Source organism: Sceloporus undulatus, chromosome 1, assembly GCF_019175285.1.
Source record: "Sceloporus undulatus isolate JIND9_A2432 ecotype Alabama chromosome 1, SceUnd_v1.1, whole genome shotgun sequence".
NCBI lineage: Eukaryota > Metazoa > Chordata > Lepidosauria > Squamata > Phrynosomatidae > Sceloporus > Sceloporus undulatus.
In genome coordinates, this window is record NC_056522.1 from 317,320,597 (window position 1) to 317,343,380 (window position 22,784).

General features: G+C 40.5%; 1 protein-coding gene across 3 annotated transcripts in view; it reads right to left on the minus strand.

The window, feature by feature from the left end:
- The window catches only part of MIDEAS (mitotic deacetylase associated SANT domain protein), a 64,550-nt gene that overhangs the window by 9,719 nt on the left and 32,047 nt on the right, over window positions 1–22,784 (minus strand). For 2 of the 3 annotated variants that reach the window (XR_006103779.1, XM_042465978.1), the window contains exons 2-11: window positions 18,100–19,829; window positions 13,896–14,201; window positions 11,810–12,149; window positions 11,380–11,446; window positions 10,144–10,286; window positions 7,855–7,958; window positions 6,075–6,150; window positions 5,026–5,114; window positions 3,531–3,680; window positions 1,987–2,187 (exon numbers count right to left, since the gene is read on the minus strand). Coding sequence is in view for 2 of the 3 variants with exons in the window: in XM_042465978.1 (XP_042321912.1) it covers window positions 1,987–2,187; window positions 3,531–3,680; window positions 5,026–5,114; window positions 6,075–6,150; window positions 7,855–7,958; window positions 10,144–10,286; window positions 11,380–11,446; window positions 11,810–12,149; window positions 13,896–14,201; window positions 18,100–19,596 (2,973 nt within the window). In the remaining variant the exon portion in view is untranslated. The remainder of the gene's footprint in view (window positions 1–1,986; window positions 2,188–3,530; window positions 3,681–5,025; window positions 5,115–6,074; window positions 6,151–7,854; window positions 7,959–10,143; window positions 10,287–11,379; window positions 11,447–11,809; window positions 12,150–13,895; window positions 14,202–18,099; window positions 19,830–22,784) is intronic. The other variant, XM_042465993.1, reaches the window with a different exon arrangement.

Here is a 22,784-nt window from a genome sequence, read left to right on the forward strand (position 1 = left end):
TGCTGAGTGGTGCATCAAGATCCCATTAATTCAATGTGTCTCTTCGAGAGCCAGCATGTTGTGGTGGTTTGAATGCTAGACTCTGGATACCAGGGTTCAAATTCCTGTTCAATCATGAAAATCCACTTGGTGACCTTGGGCACATCACATTCTCTCAGCCCCAGAAGAAGGCAAGGGCAGACACTTCTCAACAAAGTCTGCCAAAAAACTTCCGTAGCGGCCTTAGGGTCACTATCAGAAATTACTTGAAGACACACAACAACAAAGTCTAGTTGAGCAAATAAGATTCAGACTGATGTGAAAACATTACAGAAATGACAGCCTGTCATCAACCAACTCTGTCTACTTAAGCCACTAGTGACATTGTGTATGTTGTGTGACTTCAAGTCATTTCCCATTTATGGTGACCCTAAGGCGAGCCTATAATGGGACTTTTGTGGAAATTAAGGCGCGGTACAAAGAGGTGGCTCCATGCCGCCAATCTTTCCCCTTGCCAATGTTGCAGCAGTCGCATTGCATGGCACCGATGTGCTGCCAAAAAGAAGCCGCTCTAAGCAGCTTCTATTTTGTGGTGCTGTAAAGGGGAAAGGGCACCGCCATGACATCACTTCCTGGAAGTGATGTCCGGACACTGTGCGGTGGTGACATCATCATGGTGGACGCCATGTGGATAGGAGGCTGCCATGATGATGGAGTCCGTATGGACTAGGGTTCTGGAGTGCACGGTTGGTGCATGCTCCAGAACCCTAGAATCGGCACGGACATGCAGCTCCCTGCTGGTCTTTACCGGGTCTAAGAAACACTAAAAGCACATCCAATTTGCTAGAGATGATTAGCCATCACAATTTTAAAAAAACCATGTGGGATGAGAATGAGATTAAAGGCTGATTTAAGTTCAGTATTTGTCAAGAGTCAGCATGATGTAGTGGTTTGAGAGTTGGACTATGACTCTGGAGATCAGGGTTTGAACCCCAGCTCAGCCATGGAAGTCCACTGGGTGCCTTTGGATAAGTCACACTCTCTCAGACTGAGGGAGACAAAGGCAAACCGCTTCTGAACAAATCGTGCCAAGAAAAGATTTTCCTGGCTTTGGAGTCACCGTAAGTTGGAAATGGCTTGAAGGCACACAATGGCGCGGGACAGACTGCCCCAAAATGGTGGCTTGCCGGCAGCCTTTTTCCCTCTGCAGGGACGCCGCAGCTGCCAGACCACGTGGCGTCCATCAGAGGAAAAAGAACCCAGAAAAAACAGGTTCTTTTTGTGCAGCTGGGTGGATGTAATGAGTATGCCAATGGTGCACTCATTACGTAAGCAACGCGTGGTGACATGTAGACGCTGTGCGTCGCTTATGTCACAATGGCAGTGCCCGTATGGACGGGACACTGCCATTATAGTGCCACCGCGCCGTGCTAGGATTAGGGATTGTGCAGTTGCCATGGAGTCTCTAACTCTAAAATCCGTCTGTTTTGGCCCAACATTTTGCTCATATGAGGGCTAATCAAATGCCCATGGGTAGCTCACAAACAGGACAAACATAGATACACCCTTTCTCCTTTCCCACTGATTTACAGAGGCATACTAATAAATTGCCTCTGCCCCTGGAGGAAGTGTATCACTATCATGATAAGTAACCCATTGATAGCCTCCTCCTCTATCTACTTTTTGTCATAGATAACTTGTTCCTCCACTACTGAAAATGTTCCAGTTCTTTCAACACTTCAGTTTTCATTTTCAGCACCTTTTCCGGTTCTACAAAAACTTTTTCAAATGTTGTGACCAGAACTGTCCATATTAATCCAAGCCTGGATGAAACATAGATTTCTCTATGGATGCTATGAACTGGCAGTTTTATTTCTGATACATATTTTAATTTTAATCGGCATGGTATTTTCCTTTTTTACAGCTTTCATATACTGAATCCTCCACGGCTCCAGGAATCATTTCATCAAAGGCCTTTAAAGTGACCTCAAGTCATTAAACACGCACCTGGTCCTCTGTGTGTAGAGTCTGTGTGGGTTTAGGAAGCACAGGGTTGCTGTTCTTGTCATGTGACTCATTTCCCTCTACCACTTCCTCTTTTATAACCAACGTATTCTCCACTTCCCCTTCATCATCCTCATCTTCAGTGTTTTCATAATCTTCATTGTATGTTCTGGGAGGAAGAGTACGGGTAAGCCTATGGGAACTCTTTATGAAGACAGGAAGAAAGGAAGGAAGGTTAAAAATGGAAACACATGAACAAAGGAATAAAGATTGAGGGTGTCAGAGCCCTTTTGTGTTTTAGTTAGTCTTTAGTGTTTTAGCTTAGTTTCTTAATATTGTTTAATAGTCTTAGGCTGCACCTGCATCGCAGAAATAACCCAGAACTCTGGTGCTGCAAACAAACTACAATTCCCACAGTTCCATAGCACTGAGCCATGGCAGTTAAACTGGTGTCAGACTGGATTATTTCTGCAGTGCAGATGCAGCCCCAGTGTACTTAGTGTTGGATTAGTTTTAGTGTTAGTTATATTACCCCATGATAGGTTCACCTGGTCTCCAGAGTCACAGTTCAGTGCTCAAACCACTACACAACACTGGCTCAACTTGTTCTATTTTTTTTAATATTTAGTACTTTTGCTGTGAATTGTACTGCTTTTGTTAAAAGATGCATTAAAAGTATATAAAAAGGGGGAAATGTTAGGTATAATAGGGTTGCCAGAAAACTGGACAGGACTCCTGTACCTTTATAGCTGTGAAGAAGAGGTCAATTCAGCAGGTGTTGCTTGCTACTGGGTTGTCTTCTATCCAATCATTAAAAGTACAGGAGCAGTCTCCAGTGTAATCTGGTGCCCTCAAAAACTAGTAGCTCGTTTAGAAAACAAAAGAACTAGGCTCTTTCACAATTATAGCATCATAACTCCATTTTAACTGCCAAGGCAACATCCTATGGAAACCTCTGTTACTGTGTGCCACCAAGTCATTTTTGACTTATGGCCATCCCGGGCAAACTTGTCATAAGCTTTTCTTGACAAGTTTCTTTAGAGTGGGTTTGCCATTGCCATCCTCTGAAGCGGAGAGAATGTGACTTGTCCAAGGCCACTCAGTGGGGATTTTATGCTCGAGTGGGGAAACGAACCCTGATCTCCAGAATCAAAGTCCAGTGCTTAAACCATTACACCACACTGGCTCTCTATAGGATCCTGGGATTTATCATTTAAGAAGAGGTACTAGAGAGCTCTAGTGCCTCATCAAACTGCCATACCCAGGATTCCATAAGAAGCAGACATGGTGGTGGAATTATAGTGCTATAATTGTGTAGTGTAAAAGGAATCCCATCACTTCAGTGCCAAAATACAAAGAGAAAAATCTGGCCTAGTCAAACACCAGCATTTCAACAGCTTGTACTGACAAAATTTAACAACATCTCTAAAATAAAGTTATTCCACTTTAAAAAAAACAAAACATTACTTTTCGCTTTGTCTTCTGGGTAATTTTACAGATATCTGGCATGATATTTTTATTGCCACCACCAATACACAGCATGTTACCTTTATATCTACTTCAGCTTCGTCTTTAACCGTTTTTTCACTGGCTAAATCAACATCTCCAAAGATTAAGGTCCCATTCCGACCTATTTTAACTTGCTTTTTATAAGTATAATAGAACTCGACGCACTGTGCCACAGTCTTGGTTTTTATCTAAAATATTTGATGGTGGGAGGGAAGGAAGGGCAATGGAGTGGAGGGAGAAATGAGAGGGAAAAAAGACAAATAAATTCCACAAGTATATTCACAATCCATCAGAAATATAGGCCACAACTCTGAGGACTCTTCCAGGTCTATGTTTCTTGACAATTGGAATACATTGGGTTTGGGGAACCATTTTCACCCTGGAGGCTATATTCCAACTTGAGAAGACACTGTTTTGTGAGGGGGTACATTCTGGCAGTGTACAGGCCCTAGGAAAGAGGGTGGTGCTAGGTGATGTGGGCACAGCCAGATTAAATTCTTACTAATCTGGACATTTCTCCATCAAACATACAGAGCACAGTTCAGTTTTATGTAACAATCTTCCAGGTTTAGTTTGCCTCTCATCTGTAACCAGTGTTTGGAGAAGAGACATGTGAGCTATATGACATGACTATGCAGGCTCTTTCCTATGCTGAGATGGATGTAAGAAAATGCTTCATATAAGATGATATAGGATGGCCATGTTTCAGTGTCTATATCTCAGCTTAATCAATCATGTGTCCCACAAAACAAACAGAAATTATGCTAGTGGGTGAACGAGACAAGGCCTTTTCTGCAGCAGCACCTCAATAATGGAATTTTCTTGTAAGGGGGACTGCCAGGTAGCCCCAATCCTATTGAGTTTTAAACTCAACAGTACTCTTTCACCAGGACTTTGGCTTTTAAAATTGTTCAGGGCTGTTCTTAATTTTTAATTTTGTTGTGATTTTATAGGGTTAAAAGTAACTTCACATTGTTTTGAGGACTCTCAGTAGGCAAGAAGGTGACATGCAAGTACTTTTAACAAACAAATAAGATACAGATGAGCCTTGCAGCTCCTTTGCTACTTGCCTTATGCATATTAGCAAACCAACTAACCAGGAACTGTTCAAATGAATATAATTTCTGGTTTAATCTACACCAGAAATTCAGCTTTAGAATAAACCAGGATATTAAATGGTGGTTTGAAACTGATGTAATACTTTACTCCAAAGCTATTAGCCATACATTTCTGATTAACATGAAATAGGTTTGTCACTCCCATTGCAAATGGGCTGCACATGCATCCAAGGAGCTAATTTATAGTTCATCTTATAAAGCCAAAATATAATTGTCTGAAATAAGTCAGTAAAATGACTACCATTTCAGTTTACTATTGCAGCATTACATAATGAAATTGCTCAACTCCAGTATGAAGTAAAAACTCAGGTCAATTATTAAATGATATGTGCATGTGGCTTGGAACAGGGGAATCAATGCTATTGTAGTGCATTAGGAAAATGGCAAAAACAAAACAAAACAAAAAAACACTCACAAGTTTCTGAACCAGGAAGAAGTCCTTCTTGTAGATGGCAATTCCTTTATTGAACAGCTTTTTCTCAACTGCAGTCCACTTATCTGACCCTGAAAAGAAAGACAAGAGACAACAACACCAATTTTATAAATAACTCTATAAATATTAAAATACTACTGAGGAAGGTATCACCAGAATGTATCTTCTGATCTGTTTGGGTTATATTTAATGATACTACTCATGTGTTACATCTGTTCTGTCACTGACTGGGGAGGGGTGGGTGGAGGAGAGGAGAAATTTAGGATTCTATGTCAGAAAGATTTATTGCCGCACTAATTTAAATATCCCAGGATTCAGTATGATGCAACTATGGCACTTAAGTAATGTCAAAGTTGTAATTGTTTTTGAGTATAAAAATGCTTTGTGTTACAAACTGAAAATTGTCTAATTTATCTAATGCATATAGAAAAACTCTCCAGTAGTTATCAAAAACAAAACAAAATACATCAGTAGGTATTTTACCGAGTTGTTATATATTACATTCATATTAAAATCACCTTAAAATTTACAGCCTTGGATACTCAAAATGCTGTTTTTCAGTGACAGGCATGCCATCAAAATGATAGTGTGCTGTCCACAACTGAGACACTGTTAAATTTTATACACATAGCCCAAAACGCTTTGATATTTATACTGAACATTGTACTAAACACTGAATATTCTATTGTTCCCTATGCCATACTTTATATTCCTTAACATTTGGGGCCTAAAATGCAGGAGTGGTTTATGGTAAAATAGTGATGGCCTTTTAATGGAAAATATGTTATACTTGCACAGTAATAAATCCGAATTTAACTTAGGAGTCTAACATTTCTGTTTGCTTTGTTTGATGACTAAATTCATAATTCTCCCCAATTTACATGCACACACACACACACACACGAAAAATCAAGGGTATTTTTAGCATCATTTCTAAAAACAGAACATAGTGAAATGAGCCATGTATTAAATACAAGTTGTCATAAATATTCCAGAATCTGAATGAAAGCATTATCTTGTTTCCAACATACCTGTGTAGTGATAGTCTGCCAGCGGGTGCTTGGGTGACCGCACAGACTTCTTTAGCAGCAGTTTGGTCAGAGCAACCTGAGGAGGAAAAAATACAAGAAACCAAGACTGACTGTGATGCCTGAATACAGCCACCAACTTGTCAAAAGCTACCAGATGAGCACAGGTCAGAAAGGTTACTTTTGGGGGGGGGGGGGGGAATCCCAGAATCCTCCTGCAAGCTGGTCTTTCTGGCTAGTGAATCTAGGAGCTGTAATCTCAAACAATAACTTTTCTAAGCTCTCACTGTTCTGTTTTTTTTAAAAACTCCTGAAGATAATATTTAGTCTCCTCCAGCTTCAGTTTAATACTCTGCACCTACTATATTTGAGATATAATTGATTAATTTGCCTCCCTCCTACACAGAACTATTATCTCATTCGATAATGGTCCATGTCAGCAGGTGCTCAATTAAAGAATTCCTTTGCAGGGATTCCAACATAATTAACAACTCTTTGCAGTGCCAGTAAACACCCATGATTAATCATTCAATTTATTCAAATAAATACTGTAATATTCCAAAGTAAGTAGATAAATAAAGGCCAAAACACTTCCAGATTTTTCAGGAAATCATCTCCTACCACCAGAACTCAAGCAGAAGACAGGCACTAGGATAACATTACTACACTGATCTGGAAAGCATTTATGCTTTAATAGCATTTATCAGTGGCCCAAGTATGCACTTTTATTTTGGTGATACTACCAATTAAACTTCACTGTACCAGTATTAGGTAGAGAATTTAAATTTAAGTTTCTACAAGGTGACAAGAGGCAATAAGATACTTATTTACTGTTTTTACACCTTTACACTGGGCAGTTTTAAGAAAACTATTACATAAAATTTAATTGACAAATGTATATCCTGCCTTTTCATGTACAAAATTTAAAACAGTTAACTGAGTTGTAGGATTCTCATCCTATGCTGTTACCACAGAACAAAAACATTATTATTAGACACAGTTTTTAAAATGAGATGATGTCAGTTTTTCCTTCCCATCTCTTATATGTTTGGTCACTTCCACTCAATCAGCTAAAAACAAACAAAATCTAAAACCACACCTTTATCAACTTTCTGATTTAACCAGCTGCCAGTTTTTTTGTATCAAGCTGTCTTAAACAAACTAAACCAATGGTCTACCTAGTTCAATTTTGTCTATACTGACGGATAAGAAAAATCTAAAATTTAAAACAGGAGCTCTCCCTCAAGATGCCAGGGATTAAACCTAGGCCCTTTTCCAAGCACAGCAAATGCTTTACTACTGGATCACTTAATGTACTGACTTGAACTAGATCTCCCAAGTACTTGACTAATACTCCAACCAAAACACTATGCTGAAAAACAGTTTCAACGTACAATGTTTACTGGATGTAGGTTGTACTTGCAGCAACTTTTATGCTACAAAGTGAAAGTTTGCATATCACAAAGACTTGGGTAGTATCAATAGGGCCTGTACAGACAGGCCAAAATAAAGCTGCTTCAGGTCACTTTGGAGATATGCTGTTTAAATGATGCATGTGTCCTAAGAGACCAGAAGCTGTGCCAAAGTTGTGCTCCAATGGCTTTGGCGCGGCTCCTGGCCTCTTCTGGCATGCATCATTTAAACAGCATGCCTCCAAAGTGACCTGAAGCAGCTTTATTTTGGCCTGTCTGTACGGGCTCATAATCTCTTACAGAGCTGAATGTCTATTACTGGGTTTCAACCTAAGTCCAATTAAATGCATCAAGGATTGCTGGAGACTTACCAGAATGTTTCCTTTCGCTTCATGTAAACAGTGAAATGCCAGCTCTTGGTTGGTACCACCTCCAGGAAATATACTTGAGCAAGCAGCAGTTATCAGGTTCTCCACTGTTACAACACAAACATCCATCCATTCAAGAAAAGGGGTAAGTGAGGAAGTGAAATATCAGTTTATACAGAAATCTGGTGGCTTTCTTCTTAATCCTCATCATACATTTCCTGGGGAAGTGAAATCTCACCATCTCAAAAAGTAGGGGGTATTAATCTTTGGGGGGGGGTCATGGACCACTTTGTGAATCCAAAGAATGCTATGGACCCCCTTCCCAGCCAAATAAATTTACACACAATTTTCAAAGTAACAGAAAGGGGGAAAGTTGCACCCAGTTCAGACCCTCTGAAGCCAATCCATGGACTTCAATGGTCTGTGGAAAACAGCCTAAGAATCCCTGCTTTCATAGCTCACACTGATGCTCCTGGTTTCAAACCACTAAGCTGTTGCTGTTTGTCAGACATCAGGAGCAGACAAGAAACCTGCACAATGATACAGAGTTTATATTTTCTCACACCATGCCACCAATTCATTTTCAGCACTGGCTGACTGATGTGAGATGGGGAGGGGCAGTTTTCAAGAATCAATGTTAGTACTGCCTTTCTTACAACACTGGACTGCAAGATAACAGCAATAGCAAGTACATTTTTATACCGCTTATCAGTTAGCTAAGCACTCCCTAAGCAGTTTACAATGTATCAGCCAATTGCCCTCAATGAGCTGGGTACTCATTCTACCAACCTAAGAAAGGATGGAAGGCTGAGTGGACCCTGGAGCCCTGCCTGGGACTGAACTCACAACCTTGTGGCTGCAGTACTGGCATTTAAGCACTGCGCCACCAGGGATCTTTTTAAGCTCCTAGGCACAGCTTAGAATAGTAACTTTTTAAAATTAAAACTCCCACAGTCCCCCTCCCATCCTAGCATGGCTAGTGACCATGTCAGATGGCGAATTTGCTGTCTCTGAGTATGGCAGTCTCCTTCTTTGGAGGTTTTTAAACAGAGCCTGATACTGATTTTCCAGACAGCCATGTCTTTGTAATGTTTTGACTATGTATTCCTGAATGGGAGGGAGTTGGACTGGATGACCCTTGTGGTCTCTTCCATCTCATGATTCTATGAATTCTGAGAGCTGTAGTCCAAAAAAGCTAATTTTTCAAGCTATGGTAGAGGGGTCCAAGACTCACTGCAAGTACTTCTGAGTTCAACAATTACTGTGTTGCACAATGACAGGATTTTTAAAGCTGTCACAAAATTAACACGGTTGTAGAAATGTTACACAATCAACTGCACCACCAAGCCACAATGCCCAGACTCTTCAAAAAAAACCTTTTGTTGCTGAATATGACAAGATATGGAAGATTGATTCAGAGGAGGGCCTTTCCTGTGATTTCATTACACAAAGAGACCCAGCACTCCATTTTAGTTTTCAGAAAGGGATACAACTCATTTAATTTACAACAGGTTTTAGCTATTTAACTGAAAACAACTACTGAATATGCAAAGGGATCTTGTAGCCCCCTTGAGACTAGCTGAAAGAAAGAAGTTGGTAGCATGAGCTTTCATAGACTTGAGCCTACTTCTAGTCTACAAAAGCTCATGCTACCAACTTCTTTATTTCAGTTAGTTTTAAAGGTGCTACAAGATCCCTTTGCATACTGATTTTCCAGACAGCCATGTCTTTGTAATCTGTTGAATAGTTTACTACACTTCATGGCAATAGTGTCATTATGAGGCAACATCCAACATTGTATGGAACTCCCTGTGAACCAAAGAATTCTCTTCTTTGAATGGTCTCACAGCCCTCCAGAGCAGATTGGAAGGGAGGTGGTGCTGGTTGTTTCCTGCCCCCTGTGCATTCAACCAATGGAACTTTAATCAGTGGGAGATATCAGTTATGATCACCCTTGTTGTTGTTGTTTTAAATGGTAATGCTGATAGCTTTTACTCTTTCTAAGCTATTTTGCATATGATATAAAAAGTGAGGCAAAAACATCACAGTAAATAATTTAAGCCAAAAAAGAGATTTCTATGGCTCTAGCTTTCATAATCATTTTGTTTACCTTATTCTTTACCATTTGCTTATTTATTTATTTTCTGTGCTGCCCTTCTCCCAGAATGGGACCCAAGGCAGCTCACAAATAGAAAATAAGAGGTTGATGGTCCACACTATCGATCATCCAGCAACCAGAGACTCAACACCTTTGTGTTTTCTTAAAATAGTTCATGATTTCCAGCTCATTACCATTCTCCTGGATAGATGCATTGGTTTCCAGTTCTTCCCATGGCTGCCACACCAGTTCCTCCTTGGCTTTGTCAGAGGCTGCCAAGGATCGATCTCGAAGAAGTGGAATTTCAGCTTGAAAACGAGGGCCCACGTTGATCCGTCTAGAAAAACAAACATACATTAAATAACTGGTACAACCTGCAACATTGAAGAAATGCCAATTTGTTGAAACTAGACACCTGCTTCTTTTAAATACTTTATAGCTGAATCAGTGCTCTTGGTTGCAATGAGCAGTGGTCATTTCAATGGGTACTTCATGCATTTAAATCACTAGCAAACTCTAGTCTCAACTAAAACACACCCTCATTGAATCAGTTGCAGAACAGTAAGTCAAACTTTATGCAAATATCCCCTTCTTTCAATGGGATTGATTCTATTTGGAACTTGCAACTAGATTTAAGCCATAATTTCAAAATATAATATTTTACTTTTGTCTTTTGGTCATTCCGCATATGTCAGTTAGAAGGCATGATGTTAAAAATGGAGAAGCAAGATTCAGAATCCACCCAATAGGAGCACAACTGCAAGTCTACTTACTTACACATAAAAGTGCATGACAGTCAAGTACAGTATGGCACATTTCTTCACATACACTTTTCACATTCCAAATGATCTTCTAAGTTTTAATTATGGAAGCCTCAAATATCCAGCTCAACTACACAAATATGACCATGCCCCAAGTTATGCTGGGCAAACTCGCTTCTTTGTGGACAAGTATCAGCCTAACCTACTATACTTCACAGGGATATCATGAGCAAAGAGAAAACTCAAAACTGCAACAAGGAATGGTAAGATTGCAATTCTTCAAATAGGTAACACTTTGTATTGCCAGTGTGATGGCTAAATTGGTGTCAACACTGGTTTCTTCTGGGCATGCAAGGATGGCTGTTAATTAAAGCCTTTTAAAGCCTATTAATTTACATCTAAATGATAATGCACATGGTTTTAAAATTGTGTTTAATATGTTTTCAGTCTATTTAAATTATTTTTATTTTATTAACCCATGTTATTCTTCCTTGTATGCTGTCCTAAGATCTTTTGATATTGTGTAGGACAGAAATATTTTAATACATAAACCAAGAAAGCAACTATTTTTGCTCACTTAATTGATTAGAACAAGGCCTCTACAAACAGAAAAGGAGGCTGCAGTATGAAATTAAGGTGGTTGCACCATCTACGTTTTCAAATACTTACGGCTCAATGCTGACAGGAGTACACTCTTCCATTACAGAGAGGACAGGAGGTGTGACTTCTGCACTATCTACAAGGCAAAAGAATGCACTGTTAATTCAAGTTTACATACCTCTTAATGCTATACTAACTATCATTATTTTAGTACAGTGATATCTGGCTAGGAGGAGGAATGGTCTTAAATAGTCAATATAACTTCAGTTTTTTTCACTACTTTCTACTATCGTTCTCAAGTGCAACTACAATAAGTAATTTCTACCACTAGTTTCTAATTTAGGAAGCAATCAAAGCACAGAGCATGTACCCAACATGAATGTAAAAGCAACACCATGGACATATGAGTATCTTTTCACAACTATCAATCAAAATGGTTTTCCTACAGCCTTGATACCCCAACCCTTCCAAACCCAAATGAGCAATGCACAAAACTTACTTGATCTGAGCAGAGTCCTGTGTGCACTTTTAGGAGTTATGGGAGGTGGAATTGAGTTGCCACTGGCAGAAAGGATAGCATTGAAATAGAGTCCTGAACCCTCTCGTACAGGGCTCAGTATTGGTGGAGGAGTGTAAGGAGGTAGCTCAAAGTTCCTGTCAGAAGGGTGATCTGCCAAACGGACAGGTGAGCGTAAATGGCTCTGGTATGGTGTGATATTGGAATAGACTGGTGGAGCAATGAAAGTGCCAGCTTTAGGTGGGATGAAGAGAGGTTCTGGTCTTGGCCGTTGCTTTGGCTTTCGTGCAAAACCTTCTGCTTCTTCTTTTGAAGCTTCATTCTATAATAAAAAAAGACACCAGTTTTGTTTTATATCCTGTCAAATGCATTGTCACATTGTCCTCAAACTGTCCATGCATTGTCTTCAAAACATAGGGTTCACCAATTATGTCCCTCCAATCTCTGATCTCCTGGAGAAGTGGACTAGGGCAGTGTCCTTGTCAGACACACAGGAAAGAGTTTTCTTCCATGTTGCTCCCAAACTGTGAATTCCATTACTTCTGGTTTTGCAACTGACTCCACACTCTGTGTTCAGGTAAGGCACATCTGTTAAACTTGGTTTTTAAAACTGTTTCATGTTTTTTTTATTTGCTTTCAGCATTTTGTTATGTACTTCAACAGCTTCAATATATATATATATTCATTTTCTTAATTATCTGTACACCAAATTGGTTGGTTTTGGAAAGGTATCAGAGAAGTTCCTTAAATAAAAGCAACTGGAGACACATATCAAGATGCTGAAAAGATGGTTGCTTTATTACTAATAAAGCCTAACATATTACCACCTATGTGTACTCTCAAGGCCTTTTTCAGGGGCTATTTAAAATAAAATTCCCGAAGTTTCTGGACCAGAAACTCTCAAACCATTTCCTGGACAAGTACATACAAGCTAAAACATATTAGACCTTAGAAATGCACCCAGTATTTTCCTATGTTTTTTGAAATTGGTTTTCCTAAAGTCTAGAAGGAGTGTCTGACTATGCTTGGCTTCCCCTTGGTGCAAAACCAAATAAGACTAGTTTTACTTTTGCACCATTCTTTTTGAATCCCCAGGTGTACTTAATCATAATGAAAGCCTTTCATGTAAGTTCATCCCAAGTGTGGCATCCATATAGGAAAAAGCATACATGTAAGGAAAAGATCTTGAAAAACAAATGTGAAAAATAAAGTGCAGCTATTTACATTTGCTTTTTATGGTTTCTTCCTACACTGAAGTGCTTTCCTTATTCAGTGTGCCCAGGAGATCCTGCGGAATAGTCAAATCACTTGTGTAACTCAGAACAACCCACATATTCATGCCCTATTCAACTCTGGCTAAAAGCATTCTTTTTGAAATGAAAACTATTAGAAATATCAAATTTCAAATATCAAAGAGGACATCTCTGTGATCTGCCTTGTTTCCATCTTTTCATTGTCAAAAGAGCTAGAGAGGGACTGCTTTGCCCTTTTAGTACCAATTACGGATAGAAGCCAGTGTGACTTGTACATTAGCTATCAAGTAGCAGAAAAATCAGAAAGAGGAGTAAAATCCCCTTTCAAGACTATCAAGGCTTAAACAGATTTCGGGGACTCAGGAACAGGACACAGACTCAGAACACTGTAGACAGAGTACCACTGTGGGCAAGCCTAAGGAATTACCCATGGCAGAATCCACAACACTACTATCAAGGATGAATACTTTTACTCTGGAACCTGCAAATAAACTTCAACTATAAACAGTTTGCAATACAACACAGGCTTGCAGTTTGTTACAGTCAGAAAACAAGAACAAGTACAAGAACATACTTGAGTATGTAAACCACAATCTATGACAGAAAAATACACATAGAATAAGTCAGATATACACATACATGAGGATTTACTTTACAAACACAGAGGATTCATTTGTGCCCCAAGCTCAGAGGTTGGAAATGCTACATTCTTGCACTACAACTCCCATAACCCCTCAGAGATTCTGAGATTCATAGACCAAAGAGCAACTTTTTCTGAGTTCTTCTGATGCCCAGGATTCCAAAGCCAGACTTACCTGAGCAGTTGTGTCCATATTTAAATTGCGATTGGACCTTCTCCGGGTGACGATTACAGAAGGCTTGCTTTCCAGGACTCCCCGGTCATTGGTCATGAAGTGCTTGCTGTCCTCACTCCTCTCCCTTCCAATCTCTTGAAGATCCAATCTCCTCACAGGAACAGACACAGGAATGATAAGAGGCACTAAGCTGCTGTCCTCCCGGGCTCTCTTTGGGGCAGGTGAAGAACTGGCGAACTCTACAACACTCCTGGGCGCAGCTGCGACTGCCTCACTGTTGTTCTTCTCTTCTGTAGTTTCATGTTCCTTCAAACAAAAAGACCACATGTCGTTAAAAATACCTGACACATGTTTTTTGTAGGAATATGTGGAAAAACTAGGATTGAAAATTAGGGTTATTGTCTCCAAACAGGACAAGAGGCATAAAATAAACCTTCTTTTCAGTCCCCAAAGGTATTAACATTTGCTAGCAGGTGACCTGGTTATCAAATCTGGAGTTATCCCTGACAATTGCATTTACAAATTAGCAGAGCAAAAACAGACACTGGCTAATGTTTGCTCATAACAGTGCTGTGCAACTATGGTGGGTCTGTGGGCCTTATCTTCTGCTGCTGGGACCTTCCAGGGGCCACACCGACTGCCAAAACACAGAAACAAATGATAAAAACTGGGTAAGTGCCCAAAGGTCCACTTCATGTTAAAGGGAGGTTGTTCTTTTTCTCTTTTAGTGCTGAACGATGCTCCAAAAACCTGTTTAAAAGGGAACTGATACTCCTTGAGGCTTCCAGGAAAGGCAAGTAATATTTTTCTGTTTGGAAGGGTTAAGGGCTACAAAAGTAGTATGGGGGGCCATACACAGTCCCAGGCCAGGGCGTCACTGGAGGGACGCAGAACTCACTGGGTGACACCTCAGAGGAAGGTGCCACCCTCTGCACTGATGGGAAGTGGCTGCCTTTTGGGTCAGGCAAGTCTATTGGCTGGGTGGGAAAGCAAGTCTCCTGTTTTCCCCACTCACTCAGCCTGCAAAGGCTGCAGAATAGTAGTAGTAGTAGCAGCAGCAGCACACTCCCAACAGTGGCTACCTTCCGGGTCTAGTGGCTCTGCTGCTCAGGCAGGTAAGCAAAGCTCCTCATAATTAAGAAATAAGCAAAGCTTTAAGATACTTTCAGAGTAAGAACTAGAAATAAAACCATGACTCCTTTTTCTGTATGGTTGATACAAGTGTGCGAACCTCTGGAATAATATATTGGAAATATTACATAGAGCTGAATCACACACAAAAAACAAAACTAAATGGAGCTGGAGAGTAGTGGCTTTCTCTATGCTTTACTGCATGATGTCACATAGCAATAGCAAGCAAGTACATTTCTATATCACTTATCAGTGCACTTAAGCACTCCCTAAGTGGTTTACAAAGTTTAAGCTAACTGCCTCCAACAATCCGGGTACTCATTTTAGCAACCCTCAAAAGGATGCAAGCTTGAGTTGAGCTTGAGCCCCTGGCTGGTACTGAACTCACAACCTTGTGGTTTGTGAGAGAGTGGCTGCAGTACAGGAATTTAACCACTGCACCACGAGAGCTCTTCTGTCATAGTACTTCAGTTCTCTTCCTGCGGGAGACGGTTGTCAAAGCGTCTTTTTTTCTAGTTGGAAAAACCTGTTCGACAAAAAACTTGCTATGATCATCTCCCGCAGGAAGAGAACTGAAGTGCTATGACATCATGTGGTAAGGCATGGAGAAAGCCGCTACTCTCTGGCTTCATTTCCACTTTGTTTTCTCATGTGATAAGGCTCATAATATAAATAAATTAAGGGCTAGGTCACATTAATCTAGTACATGGGATGTATCCCCTAAGGGGATTTCGGATCATTCTCCATTTCACAAGGAAAACATCGCACATGACAAATGTGTACAGATGAATAAGCAATTCCACATAAAGGAGTGACATGGATAGGGTATTTGCAAGAAGCAGTGAGTAAAACTTCATAGAAATCTTGTATCTACAAGCCCACTTCACTTACATTCAGGATGGAAAAGGTGCAGTTCTCCGGATGTTGTTAAACTACAACTCCCAACAGGCCTAGCCAGCACAGCCAAGAGTGAACAATACTGGGAGTTACAATTCATCAATATCTGGAGGGCTACAGAATTCCAACTTCTTGAGCCTCATATTCTACATGCCAGAGATCAAGCAAACAACAGTAGCTCCACGATAGGGACAAATAATAGATATAGATAGGCTATTTGTCCAGCTCTGTACAACTGAAGGAATAAAAGGGGGAAATGTAACAAACACTTTGGCATGGTTTCTAGGACCAGCTGGCTAAATGTAAGCAGAAGTGGAGAACCCAGCAACATTACTAATGGATTTTCAAGTAAATGGAGCTTAGTTTTGAAATCACTGGAACACTACAGAGAATACATAATGTTACTTTGCCTTGGCTCTCAGATATTTATAGTTTAACCATGGTAGTCTCAGTGTTCACTTAGTGAAGACTTTAAAGAGACTTCTAAAGCATTTCCAGTTTCATGCTCATACAAGAAGTATGTATGTGAAATTCCTGAAAAGCCTCAAATCTTCAATTCTTCAAGCTGCTTGGCACTTGCTCCCATATCAATTAAGCCCAGCGTTTGGGTGATTAAACTGAGGGGAAATGATGAAGCTGGTCAGCAGAGGGAGCACAGAGAAATTCAGTAGGAAAATGGAAGCAAAACCCAAGAGGCAAGAGTGAACTACCTGCCCCCCTGCTGACTCTATAAACAATTATAGCTTATTTATTTAATTTCTATTTTATCTATCTCTCATGAAGAGAAAAAGTCTTCCATGAAGAATCACTGCAGTTGCCAGCATTCCTCCCTGCTGGCTATAATGCCTAAAGCTGTTAGGACTTACAGTCCAACAATATCTGGAGGTCTGGATGATTACCACCCTGGTTTAGTGTTGGATTGGGACTTGGGAGATGCAGGCTCAAGTCCCCATCAGAGACGTAAATGCCTTAAAGAAAAATGGGGAAAAACTGGGGTGAAAAAACATTCCCCCCCATTTCTTTGAAGCTTTTTTCCCTTCTGGGATTTTCTTTAAAAATTGGATTATCTAGTATTTTCTTTTACAATGATGCCTGAGACAAAGTTTTGACATATTTATTACCCCAAAATCATTTCTAAAAACTTTATAATTTTTTTCTTGCTACACAGCTTGCAGGATGACTGCTAAATGTCCCAATCAAATCCACTGGTCACAATAGCATCATGTGAATTGCCAATAGATTTTACACCTTTACTTTCCTGCACTATATTTTTGCTTTTTCTAAGAGGGTAAAAACTTCAAAGACTTTTTATACTAGAACATGGAAATATTACTTTTTTTTTAACTACAATCTCCACATCCACTGGCTAGAGATTCTGGGGGTTGCTATTCAAAACAGTATTTTTTTAAACTGAAATAAACACTTCCCAATACTTTCCAGATAAATGAGGGATCAGGAACAACTGCAAACCTTTTAAAGATGTTTCACTCTGAGATTGGGGAACTTCTTTCAGTCCAAAGGTTAATTCAGTTTCAAAGACATCACCAGGGGGCCACATGCCAATGATTTACAAAACCAAAGGCAAAAGAGTAGGACCAAAAATACTAGTGTATTTTCACTTAAAGCTTTTAATGCTAGTAACTAAGCCTTGGGAGAGGCATTCAACTTTGTAAAATGGCTGTGAAACTATAAAATGATGACATCACCAGGAAGAGAGCATGATCATCTGGTAGGGTTGCCAAGTTTCCCTTATTATATAAAGAATGTTCCCTATTTTAAGGTCAGAAACTTTTTCCTATTATATAAACTGAATAAAATGCCAAAATATCCTGTACATTAGGGAATGGGCCCTTCATAAAAACAGAAAATGTGTGCATCATGCAATTTATGAATGTGGACAATATGTTAATTTTGCAAAGAAATGCATAGCTAAGTTAACTGCAATCAACACTTTCATTTGTTATTTAGGCAAAAATAAACTTGTTAATACCTGCTTCCTGATTGTCAACCCCGTGTGTCATGAATCTTGACCATCCCTTATTATTGTTTAAAAACCTGGTTAACACTACAGTTCAGACAATTTCAGAGGTCCAATTTGCAGCCCTAGATGCTCCGCCTACTATGTGCAGTGAAAAGAGAGGGTAGGCCATGGTCCTATGCAAGAAACACCACTTACTCTGACATTCTGAAGAGAGGCCAGCTCCACAGCCTTCTGAGCCAGGGTTAGCAAGTTGGCTTCTTGAGAAACACGCCGCCTTCTCCGTGTGCTCTGGATGACACCACCTCTAACTCCAGCAAAGTCATTAGCTCTCTGGACAAGGCCTTCATTGATGGCCATCTGCTTTTCTGCTTCTCTGGCATTCTCGTATGTACCCACTTTCTCCATGTCAGGTTGGCTTGGGTGACCTCCCACTGGCCGCTCTCCATGTTGCACCTCTCCTCTGTTTAGCTGTGAGTAACCCTCCTTATTGTGACTGAATGTTTCTGACTGATGGTGAAACTGGACATCCAGATGCTGTTGCGCTTGCCAGTGATGGGGTAACATGTTGCTGGTATACTCCTCAGCTATCTTTGATGCCAAAGCATCTTCTGCAGAAGATGCTGGCAAGATGCCTTCCTTGGAGAGTCTCCGTGATCTTCTTGGGAGAGGGATCTGGGCTTGGGGTAGGACAGTCTGTGGGTTATGCTCTGTAAGGGCCTTCAATAGCTCTTGGTTCCTCTCAGGAACAGAGTGGAATTGATGGGGAACCATATGGTGCTGAGGAGGTGGTGCTGCTGCATGAGTTTGTCCTACAGCAGCAGACTGCTGAAGGCCAAAGGCTTGTGAAGATGCCTGTTGTTGTTGTTGCTGCTGCTGATGGTGCTGTTGCTGCTGCTGTGGATAGAAATTCTCAAACAGCTGCAGCTGTGGAAGAGCTTGTTGCTTTTGCTGGGTAGTAAAGGATGGGCTCGAAGAAGTGGGAGGTTGCTGAAAGACATGCAACAGTTCAGGGAGTCCCTGCTTTTGGCCCTGATGACCAAAGGCAAGCTGGAAAGGCTGCAAAGGGAGGGCCTGGTTCTGATTCTGTTGCTGTTGCTTCTGCATTTGCTGATACCGATTCATCTGGGCTTGCTGATGGACCAGTGCTTGCTGTTCTAGCTGAACTTTTTGAGACATCATCTGCTGGACGGCATCTCCATACATGTTAAGCTGTGACACCACAGCACTTTTCTCCCGGTTTCTTTTCAGGGTCTCTGGATGGCTGTAGAAACCTGGGATGCCAGTGTTCGGGTGGCCCCCTTTCTGGCTGCCTCCTCCATAAACCATCCCATGAGTCCACCCTCCAGGCTGAGGAGGTGGCCAACTGGCCTCACTCCGCTCAGGCAACCGATTTCCCATCAAGGAATTCTGCCACTTGGCTGTAGCCAACTGCTGGGCAGTCATTCTGGCCTCACCTCGCTCTTGATAAACAGAATTCAGCAGAGCTGCGTTGCTGGGAACTCCACTGAAGACCCCTGACTTGGAAAGCTCCATTGTTTGGGAAGCAGGCATATTCCCCACATGGCCGTAGTATTGCCCTTCTTTCAGCTGTGGCTGTTGGGCTTCTTTCAGCAGACCAGATTGTTCATTATAAAAAGCAATCCGTTTTCCAGCCCTCTTATTTGAAGACTTCTGCTGAGCCTGCAGACTCATGGTTAGTCTATCCCTCAAAAGATGCGGGGTGGAGGGTGGAAATCAGACCAACAGCCAGCCCATTGCTAGTGTTCAAGCAGAAAGTGATGGATAAATATAAAGATAGTCCAAAAACGTGCCTCCCTCGCTGGCCACTGGTCTAATACACGTAGAGATGCAAGAGACAGATTGTCAGGCTCTAAACTTTATACTGTGTAACTCAAAAAGAACCGGACGTCCGTAAAAATCAGAACCTGCAACAGAAATAACAAAATAATTGATTACAAAATGACAACCAGAATTTCTGTCAGTTCATCCACGCCAGGAGAAAAATAAGTATTGTGTATTTATTTATATTTAAATTTAAATTAGATTCCTCCTTTCTTCCATAATGGGACCCAAGTACCCACCCACCCCAATTCTATTTTTGCAGCTGACAAAGACCCCCACTAATCCCTAAAAGCATACCAAAGGCAGGTAAGCTTTGCAGGTGATTTTTACCCAATGATTACTCCAAAATGCCCTCAAATTTCTCCACATTTCAACCTTGTATGGGCCAAAATGGCAACCAGAACTGACATCACATCATCTCTGCTTGCCATTTTGGACAATATATGACCCACCAAAAGGAGGTATTCTGGAACACAAACAGGCAGGCGCAGACTATGAGTTGGTTGGGGAGAGGGGAGAAATTGGCCTTCATCTTACCATGCAGTTGTCCATCCCTGATCCACACTCTTCAACAGCATGGGAAAAAATGGCCAATTACAGGTAGATGTGCTTATCCACTTACCTACCTCTATCTCCAGCCTCCCTCAGCTGCAGCTGGAGCCCTGCTGTCAGAGCATACTAAATCTGCTCCAAGTTTTAGTTCAAACAATAAAGGAGCTATCTTATGTCCTGACCTCTATCCTCCCTCAACCCAACAAGTTTCAAAGCAGATTCACAGCCTACCAATATCAGAGCCACCAGGTGTCAATTTCTCCCTTGCCAACCTTCCTGCCTCTCCTTGTTTTATAATAGAATGATTTTGTCTACCAGATAATGATTTGCATTTCATGTATTATTAGTACAATTTTAGCTGGGTTTCAACCAAAATCTTACCAATAAATCTCTGTGATAGTTTCACTTTAGGGTTGCCATAAATCAGAAATGACTTGAAGACACACATCAACAACGTATTTCCCAACGAAATGCATCCTTTTAAATTGATTTCCTCATATATATTATCTTCTTGTTATTGCATGCTTTCAAGTCATTTCTGACCTATGGCAACACTACTATCATGGGGTTTGCTTGGCAAGATTTGTTCAGAGGAAGTTGGCCTTTGCCTTTGCCTTCCTCTGAGGCTGAGAGAGTGTGACTTGTCCAAGGTCATGCTGGGGGGGGGGGGTTCCGTGGCACAGCAGAGATTCTAACCCAGAGTTGGTAAAGAGTTTATCAGGCTCCTGAGGTGCAGTCCAGTGCTCAAACCACTACACCATGCTGGCTCTACATAACTTACTCACTCTCAAAATACATACCAATATAGTTCATTTGCCCTAATTGTATCTATACATCCATGGTCCCTGGGAAGGCATTCGCAAAATGACTGCAAAATAAATTATCACTAACAAGCTAAATTTATAATTTGCAGATCCCATAAACTATCCCAAAAGTTTTGCCATCATTCCCATTGTAACAATAGGTCTGTTTTACAACCAGGCAACTCTTTTAGGCAAGACAGCAGTGAAAAATGACAATTGCCTTCTCCCTTTTTTTGCCAGCAAATGTTCACCATCCAATCCTGTCCTTTGAAAACTTTTGTGTTTCAGACAGTATTTGAGGAAAGAGGGCTAGTTTCTAATTTCATCGCTGTTTTCTGCTCTTGTGATGGAATATTTACTTGGCTATTATTAACAGTGTTGTTTGCTCTTTTAGGATTACTTACTATAGTAGTACTTTTAATGTTTATTTATATATTTGCTTAGCAGATCTTGTTTATTTTTAGCCAAAAAGCAGAGTAAAAATATGTACAGATATAAATATTAAAAAAACAAAATGTATAAGTTAGCTTGTTGGACAAATTCTTGAGAGATTTTATTTATTTTTAAATAATGAAAATACCAAAAGAAAAAAATCAGAAAGAATATTTCCAGCTGCAAACAAACAAAACCAAGAAAAGTGTCTATTAACTAAGTATTTTACTACCTATAACTAAACGCACAATTATCTTTTTTCCCCAGAAAGCATGTTGGTTACTTGGGAACTGAAACCTCAAACTGAGCCAACACAAACTGCCAACACACATTAAATCCATGTGTTTTTTGAAAGCTGGGAATGAAAATCACTGATAGTGATGTTATAAAACTATTACTCATCAGTGTATGATTTTTCACACTACAGAAATATGGTCACACATGGATAAGGAGAAAATCAGCTGTACATAGTAGTCAAAGTAACATAAGCAATTTGGGCACATTTTGGTAGATTTCAATGCAGAGTCACACATAATAAACAGAGCCGAGCCAAAAGTACTGTTTTCAGATTTGTTGTTATTTTGGTTATTTTTAATAGAAAAGCCTCCACTAGAGCAAGGATGGTAATCATGCAACCCTTCAGATGTTGCTGGACTGCAATTCTCAGCATTCCTTGCCATCAATTTCTCAGCTGCAATTACTGGGAGCTGCAAAACTGGACATTCAGAACAGAATTAACTGTTTAAAATGCGTAGTCTGGAGACGTGCACAATTCTCACTCCTGCTCTTGACCAAGAGTACTGAATTACAACTTCCATCATTCCAGATCATTGGTCTTGCTGGCTGGGGCTGATGGGTCATGTAGCATTACAACATCTGAAGAGCCACAAATTCCCAATCCCTGCTGCAAGGAACTATGCCAATCGTTCTTTAGCCACATGAGTATCTGGGATTTTGTATAACTTCTCTAACAAGATTGACAAGTCAACACACAACAACAAAAAGTTTAACAGCCAACCTCTGAAGCTGCTCACATATACTCTGCAGTTTAATACAGAGCACATACAGAGCATATATGCAGCATTAGCAGAAGTAAAAATAACTGTTTATTCTGTAGAAGGGCCGCTAGCACACCATGCCTCTGCTCCAATGTTCTCTTCTCCAGTGACTCAGTAGAGTGCATTGTTGTGTTACAGATAGTCCAGCTTAACTCCCTGTCTTCCACTATGCGGTGAACCTTTCCTGACCCGT